Genomic DNA, 15,736 nt, shown 5'->3' on the forward strand with positions numbered 1-15,736 from the left:
AAATGTATTTTTTAAAAGGTGCTGGAAATGCCAGCACCCATTTCGTTTCTGCTTTAGTGTCTCTGAGCATCTTTCTGGACATGCTTCGACTCCTACGATAAGAAACCTTATTAAAACACTTACATGTCACGTTTTGGTTTTTATTATAAGACTATAAAAATATACAGAAATATAAACAAAGATTGACAACTTTGGAAAAAAGAATCTTTATTTGGAAACATTATGGAGAGCAAACAAAGAAAAAAAAGATCTTTTAGAGTTTTTCCATTTCTGAAAATCATTTTTATTTACTATAATACAGCGGATGTTAAAAGTCAGTTGGTTTGTACACCGGTGTGATTGGATAAAGGCAGATCTTATTGGGGAAAAAAAAGGTAAATTAAAAGAAGAGTCGATTGATTGATGGAAAACTACAGACGAACAACTTAGTCTTATATCATCTAGCAGCTGAACCCCACCCTCCCTCAGCCCTGCCCCCCAGGAAAAACACTCTCACACTCTCTCCCAGCTTCACTTATTCACTTGCTTCAATGTGCCCTTCAAAATCCTCCTCTGTCCAACATCATAAAATCTGTAAAGTAAGGGTTTGGCTTCCGCTCTGAATATTTTCTTCCTCTAGCACACCTTTAACCTCATCACTCACATCTCAGAAGAAAATATTTGCCCCATTATAGATGCAGGTCTCCTTCAAAGTGCCCTCTCAATCAGACCTGTGATGTGAGGTTAGACAGGCGTTTGGCTCCATTCCTTTCCCCTCAGTAAAACTTGTTTTATCTCAAGGTCATATGCGAAACCAATCATCTAAGTTGGTTCAGTTAATTGCATAATTGTCCACAATTAAAAACATGACATTTTTAATGTCTAACAGACCAGTTTTTTGAGCACCGACTGAAAAATAACAAGGCTGAATTTCAAGAAGAAAAAAAAACTCAACTGAGAATTGCTTTACAAAGCAGTGAGCCATTATGAGGTCTGAAAAGAGTGCAACGAGGACACAGAAGGAGACGGGCGTCCAAAACAGGACAAAACTACATTATATCACTGATTCGTCTCTCAATGCTGACATTCACTGAGGGATAATGCTGGGCTGTAGCGCTGGAGAAGGCAGCAGAAAGTGCAGAGAGGAAGTTCATAAAAGTGGGTTAAATTATAAATGAAAGTACTTTTTAAAAGATTCTTCAAAAAGGAAAAAAAAAAGAAAAAGTTTATTAAAAGTGAATTAAAAATGATGAGGAGCACAGCAGCTGCACGTGAGCTGGACATTTTAGTGGAAGTCTCAGGTTCACCACAGTAAAACCCTTTAAAAAATAGACATTTTCAGTTCAGTACCTACACCGACATTCACTCTGTGTCTGCTCGTCAAGCTCACCGACAGTTTTTGGCTGCTGCTTTTAAACTGAGGTTATTTCTGCTGCCTAAAATGTGTTTCTGTCCATCTGAATCCACGTGCTGCACCATTAACAGAAAGTTTAACCTGCCTTAAACCTGTATCTGTCATCCTCACAGACAGCGACCACAAATAACACATCTGGCTAGCTTTTTAAACACACTCAAAACAAATATTTACATATTATTGTGTATAAATAGATAAACTAATTGAGAGTACCATTAATATAAACTTTATAATTACAGAATACAGAAGCATTTTAGGGGCTGATTTAGGACACGACCTGGAAAGATGCTGTTTTTGGTGCCAATTAAATTTCCAAATAAACCAAATTAATATTCACTTACTGTTTATAAGACACAACTATATTCTATAAAAATTGAAATGACCTGCACACATATATTTCTGACTTTTGCTGGCATGGCATGTGCAGATTAAAAGTGTGGCTATTTTCTTTATTGTTTCTAACACATCAACAGTAATGGATGCATTCAGATTTAGCAGTAGTCCCCCCCCGACTACAAAAATAGTTATTTATTAAATACTGTAACTATTATGTAGTACGTAGCATTATTTTATTGGCATATTTTAATTACAAAAAGTGCAATATATACCTTTAAAATGTAATTGTTCGCTTCATGAGAATTTTATTCCAAATTGTTACCAACTTGTACGTTTCAGCTCATGGAAAAGCTTAAAAATGATTATTACACAGCAGACAGGAGAACTTGGATCCAGATGGACAGAAGACCAGAAATAAGGAGTTAGATATCCTCTATGGGGCTTTATGTTCAGCACGAGAGGCTTCATTTATGTGCCTCCGTCTCCCTCAGTGTGCCGCAGACGAAGAAAGCAATGAGATTTTTATTTGTGTGTGTGTGTGTGTGTGTTGGACAGGTCAAAGAGGAGTTCAAAACTAACCATCTGTTATCAAACCCACTCCCATCCCCTGTGTAAACACACACGCTCACTCTCTCATTCACACTCACACACCACCCAAACCACAAAGAAATATGATTATAGCTTCTGACAGATTATAGTCCAGTACCCCGTGGTAGTTCACTAAATCAGCAACTTCTGCTGCTGATATTTTTTTTATATATTTATATATACTTATATATACTTCTTTCCTCTATTTAGGGAAAACTATATAACCAAAAATATGATATTAAGTGTTGATTTCTTGCATGGCGGAAAAAGAACAAATGCCAAAAAAAACCCGAAAATGTTTTCTGAAACGTTCCCCTTAACCCAAAGAGATTCAGATAAAACAATGCAAATCTGAACAGGAGCTCATTTAGAGTTTCATTTCTTTCTTTTTTTTAACGTTAAAGCTCTTTTTTTTTTTCACGAAGTGGCAAAAACAGAGACATGCAAACTTTTGATTTCAACAAACCAACAGAAACGGGAGAATGAAAAACAATGGAAATGAAAAGATGTAAAGCATCCTCCAGGAAGTAAGCCCAACATGGAAGACGCCTCCTTGAACCAAAGAGGTCCAGAATGCATCGCAACGTAGTGGTTTCCTTATTCATGTGCCATCGTCGAGGGGTTGCCGTCCCTTCCGATTGAGAGGCGGTGCATTAACAGTTTGAGGCTCTATGGAGACACTCAGGAACAGTTAGTGTGAAGAATCGCTCACATGGAGCATCACAAATCCACAAGTCCACATTCTCCGTTCCGTTTTCCCTTCTGAATCCCCTCCTTCCCCATGATGGGAAGGTACAAAGTGGCTGCGATACAAACCACAGGTCAGCTCACACAGATACACCATCACACACATCATCAGCATCATCACACACAAACACACAAGCTGGGTCGATATCTGACGTTACAAAAAATATTTTTGTTTTAAAAAAATGGAAATAATGGAAAGAAAAAAGAGCTAAGCAAACAGACATGAAATTGGCATGTGGACTTTTGACACAAATCGTGCATGTGCTGTCCTTGACGAGGGTCAAAGTTCATGTAGCGGGAAGGGGGTTCTTTGTTTATTTTTTTTTCTTTATTTTTTTTTGTCATTTAGGATTTAAAAGTGAGAGCGCACCCATCTCCCACCTCACCGAAACTGAAAAGCTCTTCTACAAGGCTTTGACTTCATCTCGCGCCCATGAGTGTGTTTGACCTTTAGTGTCTTGTTGATCCCTCCTTCCTTCTTATGAACGGGGTCAAACAAAAGAAGAAGAAATGTTTTCCTGTGCTGAAACCTGCAGGAAGACTGAAATCCTCACAGTCAGCATGTGTGTTAGTCAGGTAGCCGGTCAAGTCAGCTAATGAGTCCGCCAATCAGTCCGTATCAGATCGTTTCACATTTGAGTTGCAGTCGCAGGGATTCAACTTCCCTTTTCTCTTATCTCGGAGCGGGGATGAGGAGGGCGGTGCTTAATAGGGACTTCTGGCCCCCAATGTGCTATTCCGTCTGGGTTAAAGGTAGGAGTGTGTCCTGGGATCCCAAGAGTCTGTGTCTGACCCTGTGAAACGATTAGTGTTGTCACTATGTGCCAAATCAAAGCGGTTCATTCGCCGTTTTCAGCTTCTGTATCATGAAGGCGTGCGATTGTAATTCTCTAATCCAGGATTTTCCTCACAGGATGAGCAGGTCTCACAGATTAGGTTTGATCCAACAAATGGTCCATGCGCCTCTAAACCCCCAAAGCTCATTCACCTCCAAGTCGATGACAAACAGCAGCTGATGAATCCCCCGAAAATCAGCGACAAGGTTGTTTTATTTTCCATTTTTATGAGCCCGCCAGCTATTTGTAGAGCAGAGGATGACCTGCAATTGTCGGCCGTAAGCGGCTGGCAGCGCGGGCAAACAACCACCCTCCACTTCACTTCCCAGCATGCTCCTTTGGCTCTTATATGAGCGGGTCAGGGGGAAGGGTGTGCTGGATCTGCTGTGGCTGCAGGGGGGGCGGCAGCTGCAGCGGCAGCAGGGCCTCCACCATGTTGTGGCAGTGCGGGGGCGGTGTCCCTTCGCTGCTGGAGCTCTCGGCCACCTCGCCACCGTGGAAGAAGTAGTCGCTCTGTACAATGAAGGACTCGATGACGGCCTGGTTCAGCTTGGTGGTCGACAGCGTGTCCTTGTTCTCGAAGTCGGGCCGCATGAGCGTGGGCCAGAAGCAGATGGACAGATTGTCGGCTGTCATCAGGGTTGTTTTGCTATGCTGGCTCACTCTGCAGGGAAATAAAAAGGTTCAAAGTTAAATCAACACTGGAAACAACAGCTCCAGAAAACAGGTGGTCTAAGGTGACAGCATGTAAGGAAATAAAAAATACCTTGACTTTTTATTTATTCTTTAAATGCTAAAAACATAAGAAAGCAGATAAACGTTTGCCAGTTAAAGTGGACCCGTGATGTTCATTTCAGGCTCAAATATTTTTATTCGTGGACTCTGGAGTGGCTTAGCATGATTCACAGTTCAAAATAATCCTTATTAATTCAATAGCCAACTTCCTTCCGGCTGACTGCTGCTCATAAACAGAAAGTTTAAACAATAAGTGGGTGGAGCTTGTTTGAAACAGCATATAGATGACAGGAAAGAAGGAAAAGCATAACGGTTTGTCTTAAAGTTGTCATACTCTGCTTGGTTACTGTACCTGTGTGCAAAATTACCAACGAACCAAAAACCATGCATTGGGATTTTAGCACTCCATGATATTAACACATACCTCGCTATATTCTCTATAAAGTGGGAACAATGTGGGACTCTTATATCACATTTAAATGTATTCAGTTACTTAGTGAGGAGCTATTGCAATATTCAGTAAATTTAGTAAGACCATTCTAACATGATTTATGCCGTTTCACTGCTTTCCCTCATTTAGGGGATAGTCTGGTTCCTTTGAAGTGGGGTTATGTGAGGTACACATTCACTGTCAGTGTGCTATCTTCAGTAAATGGCAGCAGGCGTGCTCCCAAGCTGACAGGAGCACCGAATGGCACAGGAGCAGAGAAATGTACAGCTGTGAACAGAATCAAATGCAAAAAAAAAACCCCACACTTTTCTGAGGGACTGTTTTTGTCAGTGGAGTTCGGTGCTTATTAAGAGAACGACTTCTTTCTTAGTGTGTTTCAAACTTTGACAGCTGCTGTTCCATTAAGCTGAAGTGTTCCTTTAAACTTCAAGATATTATTTGCTGGTTTACTAGTGCTGTGTAGCGAATGGTGTTGGAGACATGGATAAAAGCCACATTCTGTGACGGAGTGACGACATCAATCAGCATGAGGAATGTCTGCACTTATCGATGTATTCCTAGTTTAATGTCTTATTTGCAGCTTTTGCTTCATGTTGTGTGAATTTCATGTTCTTTATTTTCTCTTTTTTTAATTTTCAACCATCTGTGTCGCAGAAACTGTCAATTCATCACAACTTGTGTCCTCCCCAACTTTACTTTTGGGATTTGCATGTCGTTGCCCAGCTTCAGAGTGACTTCATTTTAGCATTTGGTAGAAAAACCGTCCCTCTTAAAGCAGCTCTGCAGTCTGTGTCTGTTCACCATCACCCTGTGTTGCAGCTACAGGCTGTAATAGTCTCTCATCTCATGTCTCGCTTAATGTTAGGTCACCTTGTCCGCGTCTTATATTAGTCATGGGTGTTGTTTAGAATTTCATTTCATGTCAGACATTTTCCCTCTTTATTTATGTCACAGGATAACACTGCTGTTTAATTCAAATGTGTTCAGTTCCTCTCATATGACTGTGACTCTTTGAAACTTGTGTTTTGGCTTCTATTTTTTTTTTTAAGTCTTGCCCACAAACACCAAACCATAAAGAAGCTCTAAAAATACAAAAATCCTCTTGCATGACGACCAATGAACCTCAAAGCTCTGAGAGAAATGTTGCTGCTGTGTCTACATTAATAGGGCTGCTTGCTCTATCAGTGAAAGCTAACAAATTAAGTAATGATCACTGGATGTCAACAAAACTAACACAGAACCAGAGAAGAAGACAAACATTTCACTCCTGTGTGTTTTATCCATTAACTGTAGCCCTGACATTTGCTAGATGTCATCTCTGACCATGTCCTGTTAGTCATGATCGATATTTGGCACAAAATCAAACTTTGCTTGATGTTTCAGAGTGATTTATACTCATTCTACATCTGCAAACTATGTAGACATTTGCTAAGAAATAATTAGCATTCAGTCGCTGCAGCAGTTACAAAGTACAGCTGTGGTCTCAACTCAAAGGAAGTTAAAATTATATCTGCAAGCGGCTCTTTTCAAGTTTAAGCGATGCATTCACTGTCACCACAGGTATACAGCCATTTTGACTTTGAAGCTTGCAAGCATTTCACTTAAAAAAAAACATGGATAAAGAACATCACACACACACACAAGAGTGAATGTGAATGTACTGTGTGCGCGCACGTGTGTGTGTGTGTGTTGCCCTTCATTTTTACCTGTTGAGGTGTGTGATGATGTATTTGAAGACCTGGTAGTTGACGGGAGGAAACTTTTTGACAATCTCCCGCAGTGCCTGCAGACGCTCCATGTAGTCCATGATTTCTAACACAGACACAGACACACACACACACACGCACACACACACAGAGGGAGAAAAGACACAGAGCGTTTTACATTTTACACACAGTCTCTCTTGGGAAAGGAAATTATACTCCATGGAAAACAAAAGGCTGAAACGCTGCCAAAAGCAGCTCCCACGCTGTGCACAAACAATACACACGCAACCACACACACAACAACACTAAACCTTGTGGGCAGAAATAAAACTAGCCTTCCCTGTATAAGGTCTGACTGTGCACTGGTTAAGACAAAACAGATCAGCCTTTGCAGATTAGGAAAACAAACATTTGTCCTCAACTGTTCAGATTTCAGGAGAGAAAAAAAAGAAACACAGCATCTGATTAAAGACCCAGTAATCATAACTGAGGCACAGAGCTGGGCAAAAAACACACTGGGCAGCAGCAGTTTCCCTCCCATATGTTCAATAATTCTTCACTGTCACCTGCTTGAACTATTATTTGTTGCAAGATGTTATGTCTCATTACCCAGACAGGTTTGATGACTAACCATAGCTGTCACAGAAGCTTATCATCAGATGCAGCAGGGACCACACAGTTATTTATTAGATCAATGTGCAATTTAAGCAATTTCAAACCACAGCCTCCTTTTTGAAGGAATTTCTTGAACTTTCCACAGTATAAATCAATTCCTTCTTTTGATTCCGCCTCATTTTTTGTCTTTCTGACTTCAGCAAAGTTGAAAAGATCAGTCACTGTGGACTGATTAGCTGCACGAGCATCTACGGATTCATTTGGTATTAGGAAATCAAATATCAGCAATTTGTCTGATACCCGATAAGTTCACGCCACAGAGCTGTCAAACTGATTCGTCTGCAAAGACATGTCATTAACAATGGCAATTCAATGAAACAGAGACAAATTATTATTGCTATTATATAACCAAGTATAAGACCAATCAGTTGAGAACGTATGACAGTTTAGAGACTGATAAGACTGCGAGGGCTGTGCTATATGAAGCCTGAGGGGTGTATGTTAGTGAGACTGTAAGACTTCCCCTGGATCACAACATGCCTTTGGAGTACGACTGTACTCATCATCAGGCATCATTACCGTAAAGTGTAAGGCAATAAGCTTATCTTCTGTTTTTCTGACAATATGTCAAACAAAAGTGTGTATTATTAATGAGTAAATTAAACTGCAACTAAAGGGACTTGTGAAAAAATGTTTCATTAGGATGATGGTGATTTTCTAAAAACTCTTTGATAGGATGCCAAAGAGGAAGAACCTGAGAACTCTGGTTACAAATGAACTTCACTTCTGCACAGCAGGAGGAAATGTTGATAAATCATTTGGGTAGACGGGAGACAAAGGAAGAGAGAAGGGGATGACGTATAGCACAGGTCCTCAGCTGGAACACACAACTACACAGAACATTTGTATGCTTTAAACATTAGGCTTCAGGATGCCCTGCTTCTTCGCCTTTTCCCACAAAATTCCTAAGTGGAAAGACACAGTGTGTTTGTTCGCTACATGATGCAGATCTTTGGATTCTTGACTGCGTCGTTAAAAGAGAACAGTCTGGGAAAGTGTGACTTTAAAAACAAAAAAAAAAGTAATCAGATTTAGCATCAGACCCTTATTTGGTTTAGTTAAATGTTAAATTTGATCGGGGAAAAAACAAAAAACAAAACATTACCAAGTAACAAGAAAGATCCTGCTATATTCCTAGAAGGTAATTTGTCTGTTAAATTCTTCAGTATTCCACAGCCTCTCCAGGGAAAGCATCACTTTCCTGCCGGCGAATGCTCAATGGAGCTGAAACGCTCCACTTACTTATTAAATATTTAAAGAGCAGATGTGAAATAAGAGCTTCTACCTTTGGATTGTCATAACAAGGCCGCTTCAACAAAACCCCTGCCTTTCCTATCTGGAATGTTCTCCAGGATATTCCAGACATTCCAGGACCAGCAGGACGCCATTTATATTTGTAGACACAAACGTAAAGGCCAACGTTTACCAATGCACAGACTTATTCATCCTGCACACCATCAATCATCCTAACGAGGAGCCAACGGGAGCCTCTGACCCTCTAATGGCTGGAAGAGGTTAAAGGTCGTTAAATGAATGCAGTCACAGCTCGACACAGTACACCACGGGACCGATATAACGACCGTCTCCAGCTTTTATTAAATATATATCAGCCTGACAGCATCTCACAATGTATTTGGTTCAATAAGGCGATAAAGCTCAGTGTGCGCATGTGTTTAGGCGAAGCTTTGATGATCCCCATCGGGAAAAGACCCTGCTGCTACAGGAAGCTATTGTTGTTGTTATTGTTGTTACAGAATGAAAATAAATAAAAGGATTATTAAAAAATATGCTGAACAGAAAAGGCAGAAAGCCAAAATCAACTTTATAACTGACTAGAAAAACTAACACAGTTTCCATTACATGAGAAATTAGTGCAGCAGTTTGAAGCTGATCCAGGGAAAACTGCAAAGGCTAAGTGCTTATTTACAGTTATATGTATTGTATGGCATTGTTTATGTTCACAGTCTTTTTTTTCCTTCTCTGATTACAATGTTTGGAACTTTTCCATGTGTCTTGATTCACTCTGTTATCACACCTATTCAACATGACCTGAAACCAGCAACAACAAAAGCCTGATTCAGGCTCCAGGATAAGTACACTGGTGTCAAACCTGCTTGACAAGTTGGTTACCCTCCTGATGGAAATATACTGTCGTGTTTAACTGCTCCAAGTTTAAAGAAACAGACAGGAAAGAGGCACCTCAAACTAGACCTTAGTCACGTAAGGAGCAAAAAGATAGAAAGAGAAAGTAAGAGAAGAAGAGTTGATTTAAACGATTCCTTTACTATCAGTTATTTTCCTGGTCATTAATTTGTATATAAATCCTGAAGTTTCCCATGAGAGATGCTGACCAGAAGCTCAGAAGTTCCAGCTCTATACGAGTCATTTTCTAGAGAAGAAAAACCAGCACCACTCTCCATTTCTTCTTCTGTCAGTCTATGAGACTTTTTACAGTTCTCCTTGTGTCTAATTTTGGCTCATTAATCTGCTGGAGTCAGCCTGACGGTTTCAGCATTATAGACACACACACATACACAGGATGTCTGACAGCATCCTAGGCCTGAAAAAGCCTCTTAAAAGTGAATGATGTGACTCAAAGCTCTGAGCATGTGGAAACACAACTAAACTTCTGCAGCATTAAGGCCAGCTGCTACAGCAGACAAGAGGTTAAAAGTAGAGCCTGACTGATTGGACTGAGGACTGTTAAGGCCGATACTGATATTTGGCAATTTAATTTGGCAGGCCTCTGGTGGGAAAACTATGCAACATCAACACTCATTACATGGTTAAAGGGTGTTTCTCCAGTCTCCTCTTAACTTCTTCATTTTTTAACTGCATGCACGTGCCTTTATCGTGGTATGACTTTATGTTATTCGCAATAGCACAATAACTCAAAAGTTTGAAGCAATGCTGATTAAACTTTTTAGGGGTGTAAGTAGAGTGCTTCTTGTTTATGTTGAGGCTATGGTGTCATTTTACTCTAACGTATCACATTTGAGTTGTAAGCAGGTAAAGGAATACTCCAGCATGCTAACGCCCAGTGAAGATAACCCTCCATTCACTATTTTGACTTTTACAACCACAGTTTCATCTCCTTAAGTCTTTTGGTTGTAGCAAAACATGAACTCAGATGTCTCTGTTTAACATAATTACATAATTTCCTAAGTGTTTAACAATTCCTTTAACTTAAAAGTTGCATGAAAACTGACGTTTTTAATATGTTTGTCTGGGTGTTTTTGCTATCAGGGCTTACAAAATTACAGTTCATGACTCGGGTGTGTGTTCATTCTTACTTGCGGCCTCCACCAGCTCTGGGTGCAGGCTGTAGGGGATCAGCGGATCGGGCAGGTCAGCAAAGAAAGCCTTCAGCGCTCCAGCAACGGCATTCACCGCCACATCCATCGCCACAAAGTCAATACTGTGATCTACAGGGAGAGGGAGGGAGAGAGAGAAATAAGGCTCAACAGCAGATTTGCAAGGTCACTCTGTTTCTGAAGCTTGTTCTGTAGCATTCGTTTCATCCTCTGCATCACAAACAGGAAAACAGCAAAACAACTCCACCCCGACGCAGCTTCTGGTTAATACGTTCAAACTCACTGTCCTCTAAAGTCTCCCTTTAGGACCTCACAAACAGTTAAAGCACTCTCCTTAAATCATTTGTCACTGTGCTCAGCACATTTGTTCTTTTCCTTGCTGTTGTAGCATCAAATGACATTTTTCTGCACAGAAAACTTCCAGCCCTGTTCTTAGAAAGTATAAATCACATCCTTCCAACTTGATCTTTTCTACACAATAAAAGGAAACAGCAAAGCACCCCCATATACAACGCAATGTCATTTAAATATACATGTATGACATTATCTTATTATGATATTCTGATCTAGTTCCCTCGAGTGTAATCTCATTCAAATTTATTCACGTGTGGCATAACTTGTTGTTTTTCTGGAAGGGAAACTGTTCATGATTACGAGCAAAAACAACAACAGTATCTGGCATCACTGGAGTAAAAATCCATTATAACCTATTAGAATATTGTAATTTAATAAGTGGTAGAGGGACTGCATGGTAGCGTCTGTATGGAATGTATAGTAGCGACCAACTGATTGCTGAGGTAAGACTATGGTTAGATAACCTGTATTTATCACCCTGTCATTTGTCAGTCAATGTTATTACTTTATTTTTTAAGTGGAACTGGTTGTTGATTCAATCGCCTGAGATTAGTTGACCTTAGTACCCATCTGCCAGACGCTGCTAACGTATACTTCACCTGTCATCATTGCAAGCTGCTCAAGATCAATCCCACAGTCTCGGGTCACCACAACATTACCAGTGTACGTATATGAACCTAAAAAGGTGTATTGGTGTTTTTGCTTTAACAAAAGACTATTCGTGCAATAACATTTTAGTAAGTCACTTCAAATACAAATTAATATGTAGCACACTTCTGCACTGCAAAGCATGAAAATAAATATGTAACATGTTATGTGACAAATGGGTAGAAGACAATGAGAGGCATTTATTTGAGTATTTCAGAGGAGCTGGCTATGATGATCTTCATGTTTCGCCGTCTGTTAAAGAATGCTAAAAAACAAAATGTGCTAGCAGCTTGTTATTAGTTAACCAAAGTATCCTTCCTTTGAACACTCAGCTTTTAAGCTCAGCGCTTAGCAATGACACAAACTCAATACGAACTGCTTTTCTGGACTAGATGACCATCGTTTGAAATGGAGGGAGGTCATCTGGACATCTATGGCTACATATTCAATGGTTAGGGGGAACAGATGGCAAAATTACATCCCAGAGACACTTGCAGCCACACAGATGTATAAACTGTCTCTGAAACTAAGCCTGTTATATGCATGTTAAGCCTGAGTGTGGAGCAGATTTGTGGATCCGGGACCAATAACCTGCACTCGTGTCCTCACATACGAGTCAAACAGGATTTTGCTGGGTCAATGTTTCAGTTTGAAAGGATATTAAAGAGCCTGTCAGTTGTGGTGATGCAGCAGTGAGGCCCACAGCTCAGTTTTTGTGTCTGAGCAGGAGAACAGAGCTCCTCTCTGATCACAGCTAACAGAGGTTATCATGAGTGTGTCTGGAGGCACAGAGGGCCGAGTGTTTCTCTGATGGAGCAGCGGGACTGGAACAGAATACACGGCCAGCTCATGAAAGCTTTTTCTTGCTCTGTTATTTCTGATGAGGGAGAATGGATGCTTCAGCTCCATCACGTTTTACTTTCTGTTTCATTCTCAAATCAGAGGAGAAAAAAAAGTGGGTTGGGTCCACACACCGGTGTCAGCTTTCCCATTAACCCAGGGTAAAAATACTCTGTAATGACAGTTCAAAGGAGATACGTGGAGAAAGAAAAATGCATATTGCTTGCTGTTATGACACTCGGCAACAGCCAAATGACGTTTGGAGGGAGGAGAAACGGTGAGAAAGAGGACAGAGCCCTAAGGTAACGCGACAGCTGTCACAGTGAATCTGAACGCATGCTGACAAACACGCTGAGCTAGAAACACTTGAAGGAAATGGAGAGCATTGAGCAACGGAGGGATATAAACAACAGGAAATGCACAAATGAATTTAGGAAGGACAGGGTGGGAAAGGAGGAGTCGAGTAAAGGAGGTGAGCAAAGGAAGGAATTTCAAAACAAAAAACTGGTGGCAGCCACCAGAGCCTCAGCCTCCTAGTAGATACACGTCATCTTAAATGGATATCAGCTAGGGATAACAAGTTATTTACCATCTATACAATATTTACATTACCACTGGACTTTAATGTTACTTTAATGTTTTTTAATATGAAATAATCATAGAATAACCAAGAATATGCTCGAGCTCTTCTCCTGAACAGGGGACCAGAAGAAACATAACGCAGAAAAAAAAATAAGAAATGCAGAAATGATTCAATAATCAGTGCATGCTTCATCTCAGTCAAGTCTCCATATTTCAGCACCTGGCTGTAAAATGCCTGACGCTGCTGACCATGTGCTGGTGATTTCTGCCTGTGGTGACTTTATTTATACTAACAGCCCGTTTGGCAGCTCCCCAACCATCATGAGCAGTTTTGACTGTACTCCACAGGGCATGTGTTTCTCTTTAAGCACTTCTGCTGCGTGGTCAGGTTTGGAATCGGTCTTTTGGAGTTTTCTCTGTGGGTTAAATATACTGCACACATCACACATGCGCTGCTTGATTCTGGAAATGTTTTCCAAAGAACTCCCAGGTTCTTATAACAGCACAATTTAAGTTTATTGGAAAATAATTTTGAAACACATTCTGTGAAACTAATAAAGACTGTTTGCCTCCATGCTTTGAAACTCTATGCACGCTCTTTCTTCCGATTTCTTAATAGTTAAATATGTATTCATAGGTCTATTACTACTACTACTACAAGCATGTGTCTGTGCAGATGAGTGTTTTACCTTGATCGAACTGTTTCTGAATGTTGTCCTGGTCTGTCTTGTTCCCACTGACGCGATACAGGCCCTCTGTCGTCAGACCTGGAAACACATACAGCCATTTTCAGCAACAGCTCTAATGGACTTCATTCATGTGGACTTAAAGCAGCATTAAACACACAAAAAAACTGTTAAAGTGCTGAGCTGAAACAGAAGCACTGTTTCATCTAATGTGGTTTTCCACATTAAAACATACTGAGAGTATTTGGATTTAAAGCTAAAAACTATGTCCTCTTTCTAGGATTTCAAAGCCTCTAATAATATTCACATTAGACATGTTACATTTGATTAGAACTTTTCTTTTATTTCTTTTTTAAATACTTGTAAATGCTTGTTGCGACGCTGGTTATGATGTAATTAGGCCACAAGCTGCAGCAGAAAGAAAAACAAAAAGATGTCTCACTTCCTAGGAAACATTTACACATTTTTTAAAACATATAATTCATTTGCTCTGAACAAGGGGGAGAACAGCACTGCAGAAACAACCAGTGACAAATATTCCATCACAATCTCCTGAAACCAGAGGCAGCAAATATTATACAGCTGTACTTAATCCACAAAAGGTAGATCAAAGGAGAAAAGAGAGAAAACAGAAAGAAACTTTAGTTGGAGTGCATTTTGTTAAAGGAGGCATTTACACCTTTCTCCATTTCTTGTCAAACATACACTCACCAGTCATTAGTTACACCCTGCTAGTATTTTGCCTTTACAGCCAGCATACATTCAACAGCGTGCTGGAACATTCCACAGAGATTGTGGTCTGTGTTGACATGATAGCATCACATAGTTGCTGCAGATCTTAACATCTGAATGATTCATCAAACCAGGCGAGGTTTTCTGATCCTCTGTTGTCCAATTTTGATGAGGCTGTGATAACTGTAGCCAAGATTTCCTGTTCTTAGCTGATACAAGTAGGACCAGGTGTGGTCTTCTGCTCCTGTAGTCCATCTGCTTCAAGGTTTGATAACCTGATTGTAACAAGTGGATATTTGAGGCATTTTCGCCTTTTTGAACTGACGCTCCCTGAATATTTTCTCTTTTTCTCTGTAAACTAGAGATGGCTGTGTGGAGAATTCCCAGTAGACCAGTAGTTTACGAAATAATCATACCAGTTTGTCTGGCACCAACAACCATGCCATGCTCGACGTAAATTAAATCAGCTTTCTTCCTCAATCCATGTGTAACTGCATAAAACTGCTGCTGCAATGTGATTGGGTAATTAGATATTTGCATTAAATGTCAGCTGAACATGACACACACAGCGAGATTTAGTCAAAAATATGACAAGTTTTGGGCCACCCACACTACGTTATTCATTATTAGGCATCAAAAAATATACATCACATATACTGCAAGTATATGTATGAGTGCAAGTATAAATTATGACCTTTAGTCTTCAGAAATGACAAATTCAACAGTGTGAGACCAATTTGAGACGAATAACATCACAGAAAATCGTAGTGCAACATGAGCACCAGTCATCCAAAGCAGCAACAGCTAGATCAACAATTTTGCTTGCAGACTTCAGCTGGTCTGAGAGCAGCTTTTGTTAAAACCTCGGACCATAAATATCACAGCCAGCTGGCACCTGACAGCTGATCTCAGACCAGCACATACGGAGACAGAGTGTCTTAATTAGAGCAATAATGTGTGTTCTGCCTGCAGGGAAGAACACACACACACAGACACACACACATGCATGTATACTGCAGTGTGGATGACCTTGCAGCAGCCACTACACAAAAACTACTGTCGTGTGTGTGTGTGTGTGTGTGTGTGTGTGTGTGTGTGCTGTGTCCCTGCAGA

The 15,736-nt window shown here is 40.3% G+C and overlaps 1 protein-coding gene across 2 annotated transcripts in view; it reads right to left on the bottom strand.

The window, feature by feature from the left end:
- Positions 1–214: 214 nt before the first annotated feature.
- arhgap5 (Rho GTPase activating protein 5) overlaps positions 215–15,736 on the bottom strand; it is a 55,948-nt gene continuing 40,426 nt past the window's right edge. For both annotated transcript variants that reach the window (XM_063496664.1, XM_063496663.1), the window contains exons 4-7: positions 13,895–13,972; positions 10,761–10,892; positions 6,793–6,898; positions 215–4,564 (exon numbers count right to left, since the gene is read on the bottom strand). In XM_063496664.1, the coding sequence (XP_063352734.1) occupies positions 4,246–4,564; positions 6,793–6,898; positions 10,761–10,892; positions 13,895–13,972 (635 nt within the window). In that variant the 3' untranslated portion in view covers positions 215–4,245. The remainder of the gene's footprint in view (positions 4,565–6,792; positions 6,899–10,760; positions 10,893–13,894; positions 13,973–15,736) is intronic.

This window comes from Pelmatolapia mariae, linkage group LG16_19, assembly GCF_036321145.2.
Source record: "Pelmatolapia mariae isolate MD_Pm_ZW linkage group LG16_19, Pm_UMD_F_2, whole genome shotgun sequence".
NCBI lineage: Eukaryota > Metazoa > Chordata > Actinopteri > Cichliformes > Cichlidae > Pelmatolapia > Pelmatolapia mariae.